At 59.0% G+C, this 18,504-nt stretch overlaps 1 protein-coding gene across 1 annotated transcript in view; it reads left to right on the top strand.

The window, feature by feature from the left end:
* Positions 1-6,500: 6,500 nt before the first annotated feature.
* Positions 6,501-18,504, top strand: part of SCN5A (sodium voltage-gated channel alpha subunit 5) — a gene marked incomplete at both ends in the record, with an annotated part of 69,178 nt that continues 57,174 nt past the window's right edge. The window contains 5 exon segments of the mRNA XM_081106185.1: positions 6,501-6,773; positions 9,178-9,306; positions 9,308-9,312; positions 16,880-16,960; positions 18,314-18,442. Coding sequence (XP_080962311.1) covers positions 6,501-6,773; positions 9,178-9,306; positions 9,308-9,312; positions 16,880-16,960; positions 18,314-18,442 — 617 coding nt within the window.

Here is an 18,504-nt window from a genome sequence, read left to right as displayed (position 1 = left end):
TGGTTGAGGGTCCTGAGGTCCAGAAAGCGGGGGAGGGGACATGACATTGTCCAAGGTCACAGGGCAGGTTAGTTGGCCGGGCAGTCTGGTTAATCTGGCACTCATTCATTCATTCGTTCATTCCGTGGTTCACCGGTCCCATGTAGGCACCTCTGCTGGGTGCGCCCATGCTTGGGGAGCTCAGGACACAGCCAAAGGGAGAGGCAGGCGTGGAAGTAAATGACTTGCCCTGTGATGAAGCTTGTGTGGGAATGCAGGGGTGCCAGGAACACAGAGAAGGGAGGGGCCGGCTGGCAGAGAGGGCAGCAAGGAAGGCTTTTCAAAGAAGGGTTCCCTGAGCTGGCTTTCTTAGGAGAAACATAAAGACAATGACCACAGCAGTGATAGCAAGTGACATGCGGTGAGCACTTCCTGTGTGCCCCGCATGTACAAGTACTCATGCATGTATGCCTCAAAACAGACCCTGTGACGCCCTGGCCGACTGGGCTCAGTGGATAGAGCGTCAGCCTGCGGACTGAGGGGTCCCGGGTTCGATTCCAGCCAAGGGCACATGCCTGGGTTGCGGGCTTGGTCCCCAGGAGGGGGCGTGCAGGAGGCAGCCGATCCATGATTCTCTCTCATCATTGATGTTTCCATCTCTCTCTCCTTCTCCCTTCCTCTCTGAAATCAATAAAGAAATATATTAAAAAAAAAAAACAAAAACAGACCCTGTGAAAGAAGGTCTGTTATTAACCCCACTTTACACATGAGAAAACTGAGGTAGAGAAACATCCATTAACTTGCCCAAGAACACATGGCAAGTTAGTGGCCGGGAACCGGATACACAAGCAACCTTGCTTCCCAGTCACAGATCCAACCACTTCCCTACCCCACGCAGGAACAGGAATCGTCCAGACAGGGAGTGGTGGGTGAGGGGGGCGGGGGAGGGGGAGCAGAGCTGGACACAGGGCTGGGCTCTCTGGCCCAGAGCATTTCCTCACGGCCAGTCTCAGCAAGACGGAGTGGAACTTTCCCTACCAGCCACACGGAATCTCTTTGCTGGTGGCTTTTCCTCATTTCCCTGTCACCACCTGTCGATTCGGGATCCGTCACCGGGGAAGAAAAGTATTCTCTGATGTCATTTGCAGTACCCTCTCCACGGCGGGTGCTGATCGCATGTTTAGTGAATCACTCGATGAATAAGATGAGTCCGCAAGTCGAGATGTTAGTTTTAACGTATTCTCCTCGAGAAAGAAAGGAAGTCCCTCCCGGTGCCCTTCTGTCCACCTCTGGGGGGGGAGCCCCTGCCTCAAGGGCACCCCCACCCTCTCCCTGAAGGTGAAGTGCAAGGCAGTGCCACAGGGCCAGGCCACAGGTGGGAGGAGTGCCCGGGGTTTTGGGTGCTCCAGCCTGAGGTCACCCCAGACGGCAGGGCAGGAGAGAGGTGCCCACAGAGGAGGCCAGCTGAGATATTCTAGGAAGTCGGCCCAGGGATTTTCCAGGAAGCCCGGGAACCACTTCTGCAGGGCGCTTTGCATAAATTTACATGGCAGAGAATTTTCTTCCCCTGCTGTGTTCCTGAGGCTCTGACTCCAAGGAGACCAGAAGGCCAGACGTGACTCCGGATGCGGGCCTTTGCCTGCTTTCTGACAGGCCGGAAGGGGCTGCGAGGAGGGGTGAGGCTGGGGTCGCCCGTCTCACGCCGAGGGTGACCAGGTGTCCTGGTGTCCGGGACTGAGGGTGTCTCTGGAGGCAGGAATCTCAGTGCTGGTCGCTTGGACAGCACCCGCCGCTGCACATGCTGTCGCGTTCCGTGTCAGGGCACGTGACCGCCATTGATTGAGCACCAGCCACCAGTGTGCCCCGTGTGTCCAGGAAAATCTCCCTTCAGATGGCGACAAAGAGGAGACAGTATAGGGGAGTCCATTTTCGGGTGTGAACAGTCAGCATTCTGCTCCCCTAGCATCTCTGCCCTGAGGTGACTAACCCACCCATCCTCAGTGACTCAGAGGCGCGCCAGCCCTGTCCAAAGCACAGGCTGTCCGGCTGTTTGGGGAGGCCAGACTCACCCGACAACTGTCAGGACAGTGGGGACCAGGAAGGGGTCAAGGGCTGCAGGCAGGGCTCAGCCTCCCAGCCTGGACGAGGCAGGTCAGTGTGGGTGGGCAGTCAGAGAAGGGGCCCCAGAGGAATTGGGGTACCGGGGTACTGTCACACAGGGCAGGGGAAGAGCTTGGGGATGTCTGAGCTGGGGTGTGGTGGGAGGTGCACGGGGAGGGGCCAGGCGGGAGGGCAGAGGTAGCATGTAGGTAGCAGTCTGAAAGGAGAGTTCACTCAGTTTGCTCCTATTGATTCTTGGGAGCCGGCAGAACTTAGGGAGAGGTGTTCTCGCTAGCCAGAAGCTGAAGAACTTGGGACAGGATGGAGTGTGGGGGTGGGGGGCTGTCCCCAGAGCAGGGAAGACTGGCCCAGGAGCAGGGGGAGCTGGGAGAAGCTGTCCCGGGAGAGAGAAGAGTGTCATGGAGGCTGGTATTGATTGACCAGAGTAGCTGTGGGCTTTGGATCAAATCAGATCCGCGCTCCCCCGCATGTTGGAGCAAGAGAGGCCCCTGGTCTTCCCCAGCCGGAACTTGGTCCTCCCAGGAGAGCGGGGGATCTGACTGGCTGGGCCTGAGCCTGGAGCGCCCTCAGACCACCTCCGACCTTCGTTGCCCTGGCATCACCGGAAACCTTGCAGCCAGGGCTCAGCCAGGCTCAGCCACAGCAGGGCGTGGGCCCTGAGCTGCTGGAGGAAGGGCAGGGCCAGAGCCAGGTGCAGGAACAAGGGAGAGAATGGATCCCGCCCGCCTACAGTGAGCCGCCTGCAGGGCCCAGGGACAAAGGACACTCCCGCTGGTTTACTTTGGAACCTGAGGCTGCCTGGCTGCTGGGGAGCAGGGGCCTTGGTCTGGAACAGGGGTGGGCAAACTTTTTGACTCGTGGGCCACAATGGGTTCTTAAACTGGACCGGAGGGCCGGAACAAAAGCATGGATGGAGTGCTTGTGTGAACTAATATAAATTCAAAGTAAACATCATTACATAAAAGGGTACGGTCTTTTTTTCAATAGTTTTATTCATTTCAAACGGGCTGGATCCGCGGGCCGTAGTTTGCCCACGCCTGGTCTGGAATCTGGTTTCAGAAGCCACTCAACCCCAAGGGCCCTTCTTGAGACCCAGGGCCCCATCCTCAGGGCCTCTTTACTAATGTATCGAACAGTGCGCTGTAGCAGCGGGTCGGTGGGTATTGTAATCTTGAAGTATCGACAAGCATAGTCGATACCTGTCATGCCTGTGCTGGGACAGGGACTTAGCCTCAGTGTCTGGTGGCCGTGGGTACTGCTAAGCACTTCCATTTTGCTACCTGCATGCATAAGGGGAGGAAACGCTAAATTTCAGGAAGAGGTTAATGAGAGTAAGATGCACTCTGCCCGCCCGCCGCCCCCCCCCCCCCAAATTCTTTCATTCTTTCCCCATCCCTGTGAGAGGTCTGTTAGGAGCTCGTAAACTACAGTAAACTACACGGAGAAGCAAAGCTAATCTATGCTGTTAGCAGTCAGAATAAGGGTTACCCTTGGTGAGGGAGGGTAGGTAGTTAGTAATGGGAGGGGAACCTGTCTGAAGGGCTGGGAGCAACTTATTTCTTGACCTGGACGCTCGTTACCAAGTTGTTCGGTTTGGAAATTCACCCACCTGTACACTTAGGATCCGTTCACCAATCTGCAGGAATAGTTGATTTCAATACAAATTTTAAGAACATCTTTCCTGCCCTGGCCGGGCGGCTCAGTTAGTTGGAGAGTCATCCCGGACACCAAAAAGGTCACAGGTCAATTCCCGGTCAGGGCACATGCCTACATTGCAGGTTCGATCCCTGGTCAGGGCACGTTCAGGAAGCAACCAGTCGGTGTTTCTCTTCTCTCTCTCTCTCTGCCTCTCTCTCTCTCTAAATAAAATCAATTAAGAAAACATCCTTGAGTGAGGATTAAAAAGAACAACAAAACCACCTTTCCTAGAACAGACGTCCATGCAGGTGTGAGCTTGCGCGCACGTACACACACACACACACACACACACACACACACACACACCCCGGTGTGTACCGGTCAGCCTCTGCAGGTCCATGACATATGCGTCTCTCCAGATCCATTGCAGGAGTGTGGACACAGATGGATACAGTGAGGCAGAGGCAGAGACACTATTTTTAGGAAATAATGCCAAGCAAAGAGGAGGTTTCCCGATTTACGGGTATAGCAGTGGCTCACGGCGGCGAGGACTGCCTTGCCTCCAGGCAGACTTTTCTGTTGTTGTTTTTTTGTTTTAGTAAAAAGAATACTGACTTTATTGTTCTCCTAAAAATAGTACGTGATCACCTTCGATAACTCAAGCGCCGAAGGAAAGCACGAAGGTGGTTATTACCGTGACCCCGATTTCCACAAACTGAGAAAAGAGCGCGCCATTCCCGTTCAGGGACGAGGTCGTGCCTGTTGTGTTCAAAGGTGGAAGGTACACAGACCCATGCTCTCATCCACGGGAACCTGCCTCCTCACCTGCCATCTTAACCAGGAGGCTTCTCTAACTCGACTTGGATGACGGGGCTGGGGGAGAGGGTGGTTGCAAAGCGGAGGTCCCCGGACCTCCAGGCCCTCCTCCACCGGCCGCACACACTCCGGGCTGCGCTTCCCGGGGAGCGGAGGCGCCCTGGCGAGGCCTGCCTGTGTGGTGTCTGCTCGCTGTTTACCTGCCACCTGGCCAGGTGCCCGACTCACAGCGATCCACCGCGCTTGGGGCTGGGCGCCTTGGAGGGCTGCGTGTGAGGTCCGGTGACAGGTTTCGCGGGAGTAAGATCAGGGCCACACTGGCCCTTGGGTGACAGAGAGGGATTCTGCCCTGGCAGCGATCTCCAACAGGTGTCCGCCCTGCCCTCGGAGCCGGTGCTGGCCATTCCCGGGGCTGATGTAATTAGCGACACCGCTTCCCGGCCATGTCCCCGTCAGGAGCTGTGCCGGCCACATCCTGTTTTGGTGGGACAGTCGGGAGCGCATTCCTTGGACGCTGTGTCATGGGCAGAGCATGTTCACACCAGGTCCTGGATCATTTGAGGCCACCAGGGGCCACATTCTCCCGGCCGGCTGCACGACCTAGCGGATGAGTGGCCACCGTTTTCCGGTTCTGCTGTCACTTGGGATCAGCCCTCCTTTGTTCAGAATGGGGGGCGGGGAAGGGGAGGGGGTGCCTAGCGGAGGCCTGAGGCGCCTGAGGTGCTCTGTCAGCATTTCCCATCTTTGCAAGGATGCCTCACCATAGAGATTTCATGGCAATCTTCTCAGCAGGGCTCCTCAGCAGCTGCGTACCCCTGGGTGCCAACATCTGGATGACACCTCCAAACGTGTTATCCAGCTGTTCCCAGAAGCCCACAGAATTGCCTGGGTCTCTTGGCAGACACAGACGCCCCCGCCTGTTGCCAGATGTTGGCACCTCCAGGCCTCACATGAAGTCTGGGCCCCCTCCCCCAGGCAGGCCCGTGGTGGCGTGGGGAGACCAGACAGAGTGTCCCCCACTCTGCGACCCACCGCCCTGGCTGGAAAAGAAGCCCAGAGTGTGGGCTTCGGTCCAGGAGGCGTCTGATCACCCTCCCAGGGCCCCAGGGTTTCCTGTGGAAGGGACAAGCTCGAGAGGGGGCTGCACTGGGACCTTCTAATGCCCTGGCCCCTCACCGATGTGTTCTTTTTATCACTCAGTCCATCATTCATTGGTTCAGGACCAGCCCTGCTGGAGATCTGAGATAAAGAGAGGGCAGGCCCGCCCCTGCCCCCCTGGGGTGTCCCTCTCGGTCCACCGTGTGTCACACAGTTGTGGGAAGTGTCTCAAAGTGCACTTGGGTCCAGCCGCGGTGGCTCGGTGGTTGAACATCGACCTATGAACCAGGTTACGTGCCCAGGTTGCGGGCTCGATCCCTAGTATGGGGCATGTGTGAAGCAGCCAATCAATGATTCTCTCTCATTGATGTTTCTATCTCTCTCTCCCTTCCTCTCTGAAATCGATAAAAATATATTTTTGAAAACATTTTAAAAAGTGCGCTTGGAGAAGGAGCCAAGAGGTGCCAGTGTTTCCTCTGTGCTGAGCGGGGCAGAAAGAGGAGCTTCGATGACGCCGTCACTCTTGCCCACTTGCACTCAGATGTGCTCTTTGGGGTGTGAGGAGTGCCCGTCCTGTGGGTCCCTGTGCACACCCACAGCCTGGAGGGTCCCGGGCTTACCCAGGCCAGCGTCCACCAGGTGTGCCCGCGGAGAGGCCGGGCCTGGTCTGGGAGCATCTTTGCACACCGTGCCCTTCCCTCCGCCAGCACAGCCGCTCCCCCCCCCCCCCACAGGTCCGCCACCCTGCCCTCTGGCCCTGGGCGTGGCGTCAGGCCTGGCATCTGTGTCTTCCAGCTTCCCCGCAGGCAGCCGGAGGACAGCCTGGGCCCCAGAAGCAGGATGAGAAGATGGCAGACGTCCTGGTACCTCGGGGCCCCAGCAGCTTCCACAGGTTCACCCGGGAGTCCCTGGCGGCCATCGAGAAGCGCCTGGCAGAGAAGCAAGCCCGGGGCTCGGCCACCCTGCAGGAGAGCCGGGACGGGCTGCCCGAGGAGGAGGCTCTCCAACCCCAGCTGGACCTGCAGGCCTCGAAAAAGCTGCCGGATCTCTACGGCAACCCGCCCCGAGAGCTCCTCGGGGAGCCCCTGGAGGACTTGGACCCCTTCTATAGCACCCAAAAGGTGACTGTCGCCCCCCCCCCAACCCCCGTCCACGGTTCCCCACTGCAGTTAGGGACAGGGACAGGGCGTCACACTGGGCTCTTTGGGGCGGGCTCCTCTGGGCGCTGGGCGAGTGAGTCATCAGTGATCTATATTCCAATCACCTTCCTTTTGGAGTTCCAGAATAAAAGGCCAGACATACGCAGCCCAGGATTGTTTGGTGTTAGGAGGAAAGAGAGGGCAGCCACAGTGACAGTCTTGCTACCCGGTGGAGTCCCTGCTTGGGGAATTGTCTGGGGTTAGCCTTCACCTCTGGAGCTCTGCACCCCATCCCCATGGTGTGTGTGAGCTGGAGGCAGGCCCTGAGTCCTGTCCCGAGTTGAGTTTGGGCCCCAGAGCACGGCATCCCCGCTCCTCACTGGGGACAGTGGGCAGCCTCGAGGACCCACTGGGCCTTGGCTGGCAGTGGGACCAAGCTGGCCGGTGGGAAGTCTGAGAGGGGTGGGGAGGGGCTTGTCTTGCCGTTGTCCCTCCTCCGTGTAGGGAGAGGAGGTGGCTGTTACCCACTGGACAGGGTGAGTCAGGCTCCCGCCTTGTATAGATTTCTATCCAGAAGGTGAGCTCCCCGTCGGCGTCCCCGCCCCGCCCTGACCTCACCTGTCAGGGCTGAATGCCCAGCTCTGCTCCTGGCCAGACCCCGGGCATGCAGGGCTCCTGCAAAGGCCTGGTCCCCAGCCTGGCCACCTTCACTTCACCCTCACTGCTGGGGGAAAGTGGGTTTGAACTTGGGGGACAACTTTCCCCAGAAGGCAGGGACCGTGGACAGTGGCTGCTCACGGCGCTGCAGTCAGCACAGGGTGGAGGAAGCAGTGAGCACAGACAGGACCTGTGTCCCCAGGGCGGGTGCACGTCCGTGGCAGGTGTAAGCGCCGTGTGTCTGTGTCACCGGCCACCTGACTGTGTGAGATGGCATTTAGGAGACTAAGGGGCTGAGGGTGGCTGTGGCTCCAGACTGTCTCCACGCGTGAAAGCTGGTGTGAGTGGGCGAGGGTGAAGGGAAAGCCACGTCTGTGTGTGTGCACAGGTGGGCAGGGAGGCCTTGAACCTGTCCTGCTTCCCCCTGGTTCACGTGACTCAGGCGGGGTTCCGGTTGGTGGCTGGGGCCACAGTTTGGGTCAGAGTTAGGCTGGAAGTTGGGATCCGTCAGGGTGGGTGGCCTTAGGTCATGGTTGGTCAGAGCTGGAAGTAAGAATTAGGGTGGGGGTAAGTCAAGGCTACCGTGGCGACTCAAAGGGGTGGCTAGGTCATAGTTCGCTGGGACAGGCAGCGGTCGTGGCACGGGGACCCAACGGCCGGGCTGAGCTGAGCTGAGCGGCGGGGGCTGATGGCAGCTGGGCCTGGAAGGAGTCAGGGACACTCTCTTCTGTCCCTGTGACCGGGAATACTTGAACCGAGGCCCAGGTATGATTCTGGTCTCTAACCGCTGTCTCTCTTTTCTGACCCCTGCCACACTGCCCGCAACCCACAGGGCAAGGCGGGCACCGAGCAGCACGTTTGGTCCTGGGATATCTGGTCAACTCGTCCCCCTACCCAGATTAAACAGAGCCTTGTCGCAGCAGCAACGGCCACCTTAGAGAAGCGAGAGCCCAGCGCCGTGCCCCCTCGGCCGTGCCACCGTACAGCTGGGCAGGGGCATGGCCGCTGTCCTCGGGGGCCGGCCCAAACACCCACTCGATGCGCCTGAGGCTCGGCCACAATGCTCATGCCCCATCATGCTGTGTAGACAGTGTCTTCTGGAAGGTTGGGGAAGGGTCTACCTTGGGCTGCTCACAATCCCTCCAGGGGAGACATTGTGTCACGAGATGGGGCTGACATCTGTCCTGGGCTCCGGGAGACAGGGTCACGGGAAGGGAGACAGGGTCACGGGAAGGGAGACAGAGTCACGGGAACGCTGCTCTCTGCTGGCCTAGGGTCTGCCCTTTCCCTACCCCTGGTCTTCACCCCTCAGGCTTCACTCCCCCGTGGTCCAGTGGGGAAGCCACACCAGGCAGGGAGGGGTCCAAGGGAGAAGGAGAAGGAGGGAGCGTCAGCTGGGCCCCGGCCGCTGCTGTGCAGCAGCTCAGCCAGGATCAGGAGAGCCCTTCTTGTTGGGATGGTCGTTTTGAACGTAAAGGAAATCCCACCCACCCTTGACATTCTCCTAAACTTGACCTCACCCCCTCCCAGCCATGGTGTCCCAGCGAGAGTCCAGTGACCTTCAGAATATGCTGCTCCCCCATCCCTCACCCCTCCCTCAGGCCCTTTCTTCTTGCCACCCCACCCCTTAGCCAGGGCTCTAGGGTTTAAGCCAATACTGCCCCCCAAACCTGTCTCTACCAGGGCCGAGGGGCTGCCACCCCGACCTAAAGCAGCTCTCTGTCCACAGACCTTCATTGTGCTGAATAAAGGCAAGACCATCTTCCGGTTCAGTGCCACCAACGCCTTGTACGTCCTCAGCCCCTTCCACCCCATCCGGAGAGCGGCCGTGAAGATCCTGGTTCATTCATATCCTTTGCGGGCAGTGCCTGCTCGGCGTGCTCTCTGGGCCCCACGTGGCGGGTGGACAGGGCAGGGCCAAGTCCTCAAACAAGCAGCCCGATCATCCGCCGGGAGGAGCCGGTTGGAAATGTAGAGTCTCCGGCCCCAGCCCAGACCTGCCAGCCAACACCTGCGTTGTAACAAGGTCCCAGTGGAGTCCCGGGCCCGTGGAAGTTTGGGGAACCCTGCTCTGATTTTTCAGGGGAGAAATGTCCTAGGAGCTAAGCTACTGAGCGTGCCAGAAGGAAATGAGGCCTGTCAGTGTCCCCTGGCTCTGGTACTGTCCCCAAGGGTCCCCTCCCCCTGCACCTCCCCACCCACTCGCAGGGACCTCCAGCAGGTCCCCCCGGCTCAGCCAAGGGGAAACCACTTCCCAAGAGAGAGGCCTCTGGCTCCTCGGCACATGGGCATCTTCGCGGGGAGGGGGGGGCGGTGCGGGGGGCAGCGCTTGCTTTTTGATTAGGTGTTGACACAATGTTTGCAGTTTCGGAGTATCTCAAAGAGCCCGGGTTAGCGTTCAGTAATATATATAAACCACAGCCTAAAAATGCCGCGGCCGCCCAGGAGAGCTGTGGAGGATGGGGGACATGTACTGGTCTTGGACCACCCATGGGACGGGGTGCCAGCATCCAGGCACGGCTGTTCTCCCCACTTCAGAAGAGGGGCCCCACAGACAGCCCTCCGAGAGGGCAGAGCTGGCTGCAGAGTCCTGGGCGTCCAGGCTGCTGGGCTCAGCCGTGTGATTAGTTGTGGGTGTGGTGGGCTGGCCGGATGGAGCCCCCGAAGGTCCCCCTTAGTTCCCCACTCTGGAGGGCCAAAGGCAGAGACCTCACCCATGAACCTCTGGGCAGGCAAGAGGCTCAGGGAGACAGCTGCCCAGGGAGGGACGAAGTAGCCAAGACCGTTGCTGACAGCTCTGGGGTTTTCCTGTCTGGGCTGGGCTGAGGATGGCTCCCCCGGGGCCCCATGCCGATCCTCACCCCAGGGGTTAACAGGAGGGGCTCCGTGCTGCATCTGTTCTCTGCATGCAGGCCCTCTCCCTCCCCTCCTCCGCTCGCGCCTGCCTTTCTCAGGAGGTGGCTGAGACACGTGTAAGGCCAGGGAAGTCCTACACTTAACGCTGTGCAGCGGCATCAGCTGGGTGGGCAGACACGTCCGTGGAGAGGGGCCGTATTCAGGGGGCAGCCTGCCATGCACAGCTACATCTTACTTGGTGAGGCGAGAGTGGTTCTAGGTTTAATTGTGGGCCCTTCTGCCACTGGTCCCAAGCTCCCTGTAGATGCCCGGGACTTTGCTGGGCACCCTGAGGGTATTAAGCTGAATAAGACCCTGTCCTTGCCCCCCTGGGGAATGTTATAGTCCCCTAAGAGGGATGAGACAGCTACAGGAATAGCTGTCATTCCTGCAGGTGTGTGGGCACAGCCTGGCGAGAACAGTGGGGCGGGCAGCGCAGAGGAGAGACCAGCCGCCTGTCTTGCTCTGAGCCTGACTGCGGCCTCAGTGCGAGGGCGTGGCCTCCCTGGCACCTGCTCGGGCTGCCCCCCTGGGGTTTCTCCTCCTGGTATCTAACCAACCCAGCACTGCCTGGCAGCGGCAGCAGGCCCCAGAGATGCGGCAGCAGCCCCAGGGCTCCTGCACAGCCCTGGGTGGGGGTGGGGCCGATGAGGCCGGGGAGGAGGTGGGCCAGGGAAGCGGTGGGGACACTGGAGGTCCCAGCCTAGCCAGAGGGTCCATGGAACAGTGATTCTGAGGCTGGGAGGTCCTGGTACCACCCAGCAGGACCAGCCCTGAGGGCTCTGAGCCAGCCCATATCTCCCAGGACAGCTGCCCCAGGGAAGTGGCTCAGCATGAGAGGCCCTGTGCTGGGCTCCTGGCGGCTGCCTCGGCACTCCACTGCCTGGGGAGGGGTGGGGAACCATGGCAGGCCCTCAGCAGCGCCCCTTAGTGGGCTCAGGGGGCACTGGCAATGAGGAAGGGGCCTAGATCTGTGAGGTTTGGGAGCAGCTCCGTGCCCGGAGCCTTGCCATGTAGAGTGTGGTCCACCCACCAGTGGCATCAGCATCACGGGGATCTTGTAGGAACTACCAAATCTCAGGCCCAACTTGCAAATGTTTTAGCAGGTCCCAGGGATTCCTGAACATATCGTCGTAGGGCAGTTGTTCCCAAAAGCCAGTCTGTGAGGGCCACCTCCGCCTCACCTGGAACACCCAGCCCTTTGCAGCCCTCAGTCACCAGTTCGAGGCCGAGGGCTCCACAGCTTTTCCATGCATTAAAAAAAATAAAGGTACAATTCACGTACCATCAAAGTCACCACCCCAAGCAGAAACGCCCTGCCCATGAGCAGTCACTGTGCATCTCTAAGGCTCACAGATGTCATGTTTCGAATTAGGAACTTTCCCTCTGCTGACATTTTGTATTGTGTTAGAAGACATCTAAGATGTACCTTCTTGCCCATTTGCAAGTGTACGGTACAGCGATGTCACCTTCACGCACGTTGCTGTGCAACAAATCTCTAGAACTTTTTCATCTTTCGAAAGGGACATGCCATACCCGTAGCTAGTGGCTTACATCTTTACTATCCCTTCCAACGCCTAAGTCCTCACTGTGCAGAGGTCTGTGCCAGGTCCTTTGGAAAGGGCAGGAGGGGCCAAGACAGGTGGAGAAGGGGGTGGGAACGCGGCCCCCGCTCACTGGCATCAACCCAGGCGCTCCCGGCGCCGTGCTCGCGCGCGCACGCTGATTCAGCTCAGCTGTGCCCCGTGTGCCACGCTGGCAGTGCATGCTGGGAAGGGGCCTCCAAGGTAAATATGGGCATGTTGAATTATGGCTCCCTGTGTGTTTCTGCTAAAATGCTGCAAGATGTGCTCCTGCCGGGATTAAATAAAAGGAACGGACTGAACTCCCAATCCCGCCGCAGTCACATTGAGAGGCCTCATGTTCACACCAAGAGGCATTCGCCTGCCTGGGTGCCCAGGATCTGTTCACAGAGCCTCCCACGTCTCTAGCAGATTCAAATGGGCAATCAAACCGCATGTTTGTGTGTGTGTGTGTGTGTGTGTGTGTTCGATTCATAGCACAAATCTATGAAAACACCCGCACCGTTCCTTCCCTTCCCTTGGGGAGTTGGCTCCTTGGGAGGCAGTCCTCGCTGGCTTTTTAACCAGGAGGCCGGGCGTGGGCGTTTGGGGACAATGACACGACAGGATGGGAGATGTTCCGCTGAGCTCAGGCCTGGAGAGCTGGCCTGTGCTTCTGCCCACACACGGACCAGCTCAGTCATCGGCCAGAAAGAACCAGGCCGTGCAAACAGGTGTGGCCTGGCCAGGAGTGCACCTGACTCATCTCTCTGGTGCTGGCTCCGGGCTGGGCTCCACGGGGGACCTGGGGATGCTTTGGGCAAAGCCCGATGGACTTGAGGCTCAGTCTGGGTGGGAAGTGGTCACACACACACACACACACACGTGGCGGAGAGCAGTGGAACGGGCGTCCTCAAGGCCAGGAGAGCCAGCAGGGTTTTGAGCATCAAGTGGCAGAGACTAGAGCAGGGGTGGGCAAACTTTTTGACTCGAGGGCCACAATGGGTTCTTAAACTGGACCGGAGGGCCGGAACAAAAGCATGGATGGAGTGTTTGTGTGAACTAATATAAATTCAAAGTAAACATCATTACATAAAAGGGTACGGTCCTTTTTTTTTTTTTAGTTTTATTCATTTCAAACGGCCCGGATCCGGCCCGCGAGCCGTAGTTTGCCCACGGCTGGGCTAGTCTGCTACGCCCGGACAGGCAACCCATCACTTCTCTCTGTGGGGCCCAGACTGGCTGCAGGACTTGGCGGGTAGAGGGTGCTGTCTCCTCTGGCTCTTCCCTTGAGTCCTCTGGGCCAAGGTGGCCTGTCCACCCTGCTGCTCCCTGCCAAGGGGCCTTCTTCACTCGAGTGAGAGCTGTGAGCGGCTCCCCCACAGCCAGGAGCGGCTTGGCTCCACGGAGGGGGGTCTGCGCCTCCTCAGCCCACCCTGCTTTGCCACAACCGCTGGGCTGACTGATGGATAGAGGAAGCCTAGCCAGCCTCCGGGACCTGTCTGAACACCTCCTCCAGGAAGCCCAGCTGGAGGCAGGGCTGGTTTCTTATAACAGCCTATCTCAGAGCAGCCCCGTGAATCCAGGGCCCCCCTGTCTCCCACACAGGGCCGGCTCAGGTGGCAGTTCTTAAAAATGGCAAATAAGTTCACTCCTCCTGCATGGCCGTCTGCTTACACTTTTTAAAAATTATATATATATATATATATAGTTATTGTTGAGAGAGAGAGAGAGAGAGAGAGAGAGAGAGAGAGAGATTGATCAGCTGGCTCCTGCACGGCCCCTGCTGGGGATGGAGCCCACAACCCAGGCATGCGCCCTGACTGGGACTCGAACCAGTGACCTCTTGGTGCAGGATGACACTCAGCTCTTGAGCCACACTGGCCGAGCTGCTTCCTCTCAGGTGTGAGCCCTGCGTGTGTTTGGTTTTCATGCTGCTCTGTGGGTGGCAAAGGCCCAGGGTGGGATCGCATCCGCCTTGCTGGGCGAGGAGGCTGCAGTCTGGAGGCAGGGGGTGGCCCAGGTGACTTTTGTTGTCATTGTGCAGGGCCCCGGTGTGGGGCAGCTGTGGCTGAGCTGGGCTTTGCCGTGGGCCAGCTGTGTGCTGCAGTCACTTTCTGCGGCTGCTGCAGCAAAGCGCCACGAGCCTAGCAGCTTAAAGCAACACGAAACTATCCCGTTGCAGTTCCTGGAGTCAGAAATCCAAAAAGTTCTCCCGGGCTAAAATCAGGACATCGGCAGGGCTACCCCAGTGTGGAGGCTCTGGGGGAGAATGCCTTCTAGGCTTTTCCATCTGTAGCGGCTGCGTGAATTCCTGGCTCTCGGTCCATTTCATCTTTAAGCCCGTGACAGCTGGTGGAGTCTTTCTCACACGCATCCGTCCGAGGCTGCCTCCCTGCCCCCCTGCCCCCCCCCACACTCCCCCCACCACCACTCACTTGTAAGGGCCCTGTGATGACCCTGGGCCCACCCAGAAAACCCAGGATAGTCTCTGCATCTTAGGATCCTTAGTTTAATCACATCTGCAAAGTCCCTTTGCCACATCAATGAACAATCACAGTTTCTGGGGATCAGAGTCTGGTTGTCTTCAGGGGCTGTTAGTCTACCGGCAACAGTATCCTTCACCTTCACCTCTTTGTGCCTTGGTCTCCTCTGTCTGTGAAGTATCTCCTCATGGGTTGTTGGGAGGATCGAATTAGTTCATGGATTCAGAGAGCAGAGCCTCGCACCCGGCTCCATAAGTGCTTGCTCTTAGCATCATTTCAGACTGCAGGGCTCATCTGGGATTCTTATAGAGGGCTTAGCAGTCTGTGGGGTGAGTAAAGGCTGGTCAAGGGGCTTGTTAACCGTCTGCCCGATGAGGAAAGACTCGGCATGGAGCCCAGGTGTGGTGTGTGTGTGTGTGTGTGTGTGTGTGTGTGTGTGTGAGAGAGAGAGAGAGAGAGAGAGAGGAGAGAGAGAGAACTGAAGTGGGAATCTGATCCTGCCTTTGAAAGCTGGAGAGGGAGGTAGACCTGACACAGAGATTGTCACACAGGCAGGTGGATGCAGACACCAAGCTAGGGGTAAGGGGGGACCTCAGTGCCTGGGGGGAGAGGGGGTTGTTCCCTGCCAGGGAGGAATGCAGGCTCCCTGGGGGCTGTGGCTTTGGAGCTGAGCAGCTGTGGTTTGATTAAGGGGGCTCCAAAGCCTGACCCCTCTCATCCCAGATAAGAACCTGGAGAGTTTATTGTAACTGGGGGCCGGGTTCGGCATGCTATTGCCCAGTTCCCTAGTCTCTCTAGGACAGTGGCTCTCAACCTTCCTCATGCCGCGACCCTTTAATGCAGTTCCTCATGTTGTGGTGGCCCCCAACCATAAAATTGTTTCCGTTGCTACTTCATCACTGTAATGTTGCTACTGTTATGAATCGTCATGTAAATATCTGATAGGCAGGATGTATTTTCATTGTTACAAATTGAACATAATTAAAGCATAGTGATTAATCACAAAACAATATGTAATTATATATGTGTTTTCCGATGGTCTTAGGAGACCCCTGTGAAAGGGTCGTTCGACTCCCAAAGGGGTCGCAACCCACAGGTTGAGAACCGCTGCTCTAGGAGGCCTGGGGGTGTGGAAAGCTCCCACCTGGATTACTTGAGAGGCCTCACTTCTGCCTCCAGCCAGGGCAGCCCCTCCACTCACAAGTCAGCTCCCAGCTCGGCCCGATCTCCAGTCTGACTGCATTGGTCTCCCCATCTGCCGAGGCCGGGTCGGGCCGTGGAAGAGGTGGAGCTGTGGTAGGAGGAAGGAGGCAGGCCCCTGGAGCTCAATTACCGCAGCTCCTGGCAGCCTGTGGGAGTGAGGGGCTGAGGCTGGGGCAGCGTGGGGAGCCTGGGGCAGCCGCAGGGAGTAGGAGGCCCAGCCTCTCCTCTCTGGCTGGGGAGGGGATCTGTGAGGGCAGCAGAGTATTCCTGTTCCAGGCCAGGCCTCTTGGGGGTGCCCCAGCCCACGGGGGGCCCAGGGTCTGCCCCTTGCTTCTCTGTAGGTCTTGCAGGGGTGAGGGAGGCCGTGGAGATCAGTCCAGCCTGAAGCAGCAGCTGGGACTTAACAGCCAAAGAGTCAGGGCCAGACAAGGCCTGAGGCAGTTCAGTTCAAGGCCAAGGGCCCGGAAGGATGCCCAGGAAGGATGCCCAGGAAGGATGCCCAGGACAGTCCGAGCATTTGAAGACCTCCCCTCTGGCTGGGGACATTGACAGTCAGAGAGCAACCACATGCTAAGGTGCTCCTGCTGGGGAGTGCTCTATTGGGGGTGCTCCGGCGGGGGGGGTGCTCCTGCTCAGAGGGCGGGCGGGACGGGCGCGTCTTAGAGGAGGAGAAGGTGTGTATGAGGTGGGAGAGAGGACAAGAGTGAAGAGATGTGCAAAGGCAGGAAGCAGCTGGGGAAGCAGCCCCCTGCCTCCCGGGGCCAGTGTGTCCCAACAAGGTACAGAAGCTGTGCAGCAGGACACTTCGACGGACAAGTCCTAGGCCACAGGTCAGCCTGGGCTGCTCCTACAGAAGTGGGGGGCGGAGGGGACTCGGACCCTGCACCATGGCCTTCCTCTCCGACAGTGGCCCCTGAGGAGGTTTACAAATGCCATCTCCCTCCAAAGAGGCTGTAAAAACCTCTGAGGTCTGGGCGTGCCCTTCCCCCCTTGCCTCCGGATGGGCCCTTCAGGGGAGCTGCTAAAGGTGCAGGTTCGTGTGTCTGGTCCCTCTCAGGGGCTGCAGTGCCAGGGAGGGGGCAGAGGCCAGTCTGGGTGGGGAGGTTGGTTAGGACTGGGCACAGCTCTAGTGTGTCTTCTTGGAGCCTCTGTCTCATGGATGTGGCAGCTCTGGCCTGGGAGTGACGACCCCCGGGCCAGGCCCCTCTGGCCCTGGTGGCCTGGCTGCTCCCCCCTCCCCCGCCCCTGGCGTGGTTTTCCTTGACCCCTGGCCCACGCTCTTCAGCATGCTCATCATGTGCACCATCCTGACCAACTGCGTGTTCATGGCCCAGCACGACCCTCCACCCTGGACCAAGTATGTCGAGTGAGTATCTTCAGGGCCTCTCTGGCGGGCCCCTCCCTCCCTTCCTTCCCCTTCTATCCTACGGCTCCTCCAGTCACCCCTAAAGAGGACTGGGCCCAGGCTCAGGGACGCACCCGCCTGGGGGGTTCTTGGCCCAGCCCCTGCCCTCTTTTGCTGCTTCCCCTCCTGCCAGCTTCCGGCTCTGAGTTGTGCCCTCAGGGGAGGAAGCGTTCCAGGGCAAAGTGGGGGTTCCTCCCAACAAGGCCTGAGGATATGGGAGAAGGCCCTCAAACAACAACAACAACAACAACAACAATAATAATAACTGATTGAGCGCTTAGCGCATGGCAGACGCTGCCATCGAACAGCAAACATCATCATCTCCTTTAACCCTCACGGCGACCCAGGAGGGTAGGTGCAGGCACATCCTATTGGACAGATGAGGAGACAGAGGAGGAGAGCGGTGCCTTGCCCGATACCGTGCCGCTGGGAGGTGTGGCCGCCCGGAAGAGGCACAGGGCTCTCTCCACTTCAACACCACACTCTGCCACCTTTTCCCTCCCAGTCCCGCCTCTGTCACCATGTGCACCGTTTAGAAAACTGCTTCTGCTCCGTCCTTCCCCATGACAGCCTTGCCCGCGGGTGCTGCGCAGACCTCAGAGGCCCTTGGCGCATCTGGCTCCTGTTTTCGGGAGACGGAAGCAGCTTGCGGGTGGCGGTCCCTGTTCACACAGGACCCCTCCGTGCTGCCCCTCCCCGGGGCCTGCATCCAGCTGCTGGGACCTGGGAGGCACCGCGGGTGGCCCTCTCCCATTCCTGGGGGCCACAGCCCCCGCATCCAGGCATTCAGGAGCCTGCAGCCCACCCCAGGCAGAGAGAACAGTCCCTACCCGTCCTCAGGTGTTAGAGTAGAACCCCCTTTCCAAGGTCACGATAGACCTCTGTAGCCACCTGCCCTGTAGGCGGTTGAGCACGGACCATGCTCTCTCTCCTCACTAGCTGCTGAGGCCCCACATATAAGGTGAGGGGCTGTGACTTGGGTGTCCTTACTGTCCCACGGGGCAGACCCAGTGGCCACCGTAGGCCTGTGCCCGTGGACTCCCAGGGCTGGGGTAAGGAGGTCGGTGGAGGGTCCTCTGATATCAAGACAACCAAGAGGAGATGGAGGCACAGGGGGCACGCGGCAGGCACTCTGTGTGAGGAACCACATGGGAAGATGGATTGTTAGCTGGAGGTTGGAGACAAAGCTCAGCCCACACCGCCAGCACAGCCTGGGGGCCCTGAGAGGGGGCTGCGCAGGACTCACACCACCTGGGGAGCCGGGGAGCCTGGCCGCAGGCTTCGCCTCCCTGAGAGACCCGTCTCTCCTCCCAGGTACACCTTCACTGCCATTTACACCTTTGAGTCTCTGGTCAAGATACTGGCCCGGGGCTTCTGCCTGCATGCGTTCACCTTCCTTCGGGACCCGTGGAACTGGCTGGACTTCAGCGTGATTATCATGGCGTGAGTACCTCACTCCCCCTCTGCGTTGTGCGGTGCCAGGCCAGGCCACCCCGAGGGGCAAG

This window comes from Myotis nattereri (assembly GCF_964212035.1).
Source record: "Myotis nattereri genome assembly, chromosome: 14".
NCBI classification, from domain to species: Eukaryota; Metazoa; Chordata; class Mammalia; order Chiroptera; family Vespertilionidae; genus Myotis; species Myotis nattereri.
The sequence above is the reverse complement of the archived record's forward strand: the minus strand, read 5'-3'. Positions and strand labels throughout refer to the sequence as shown.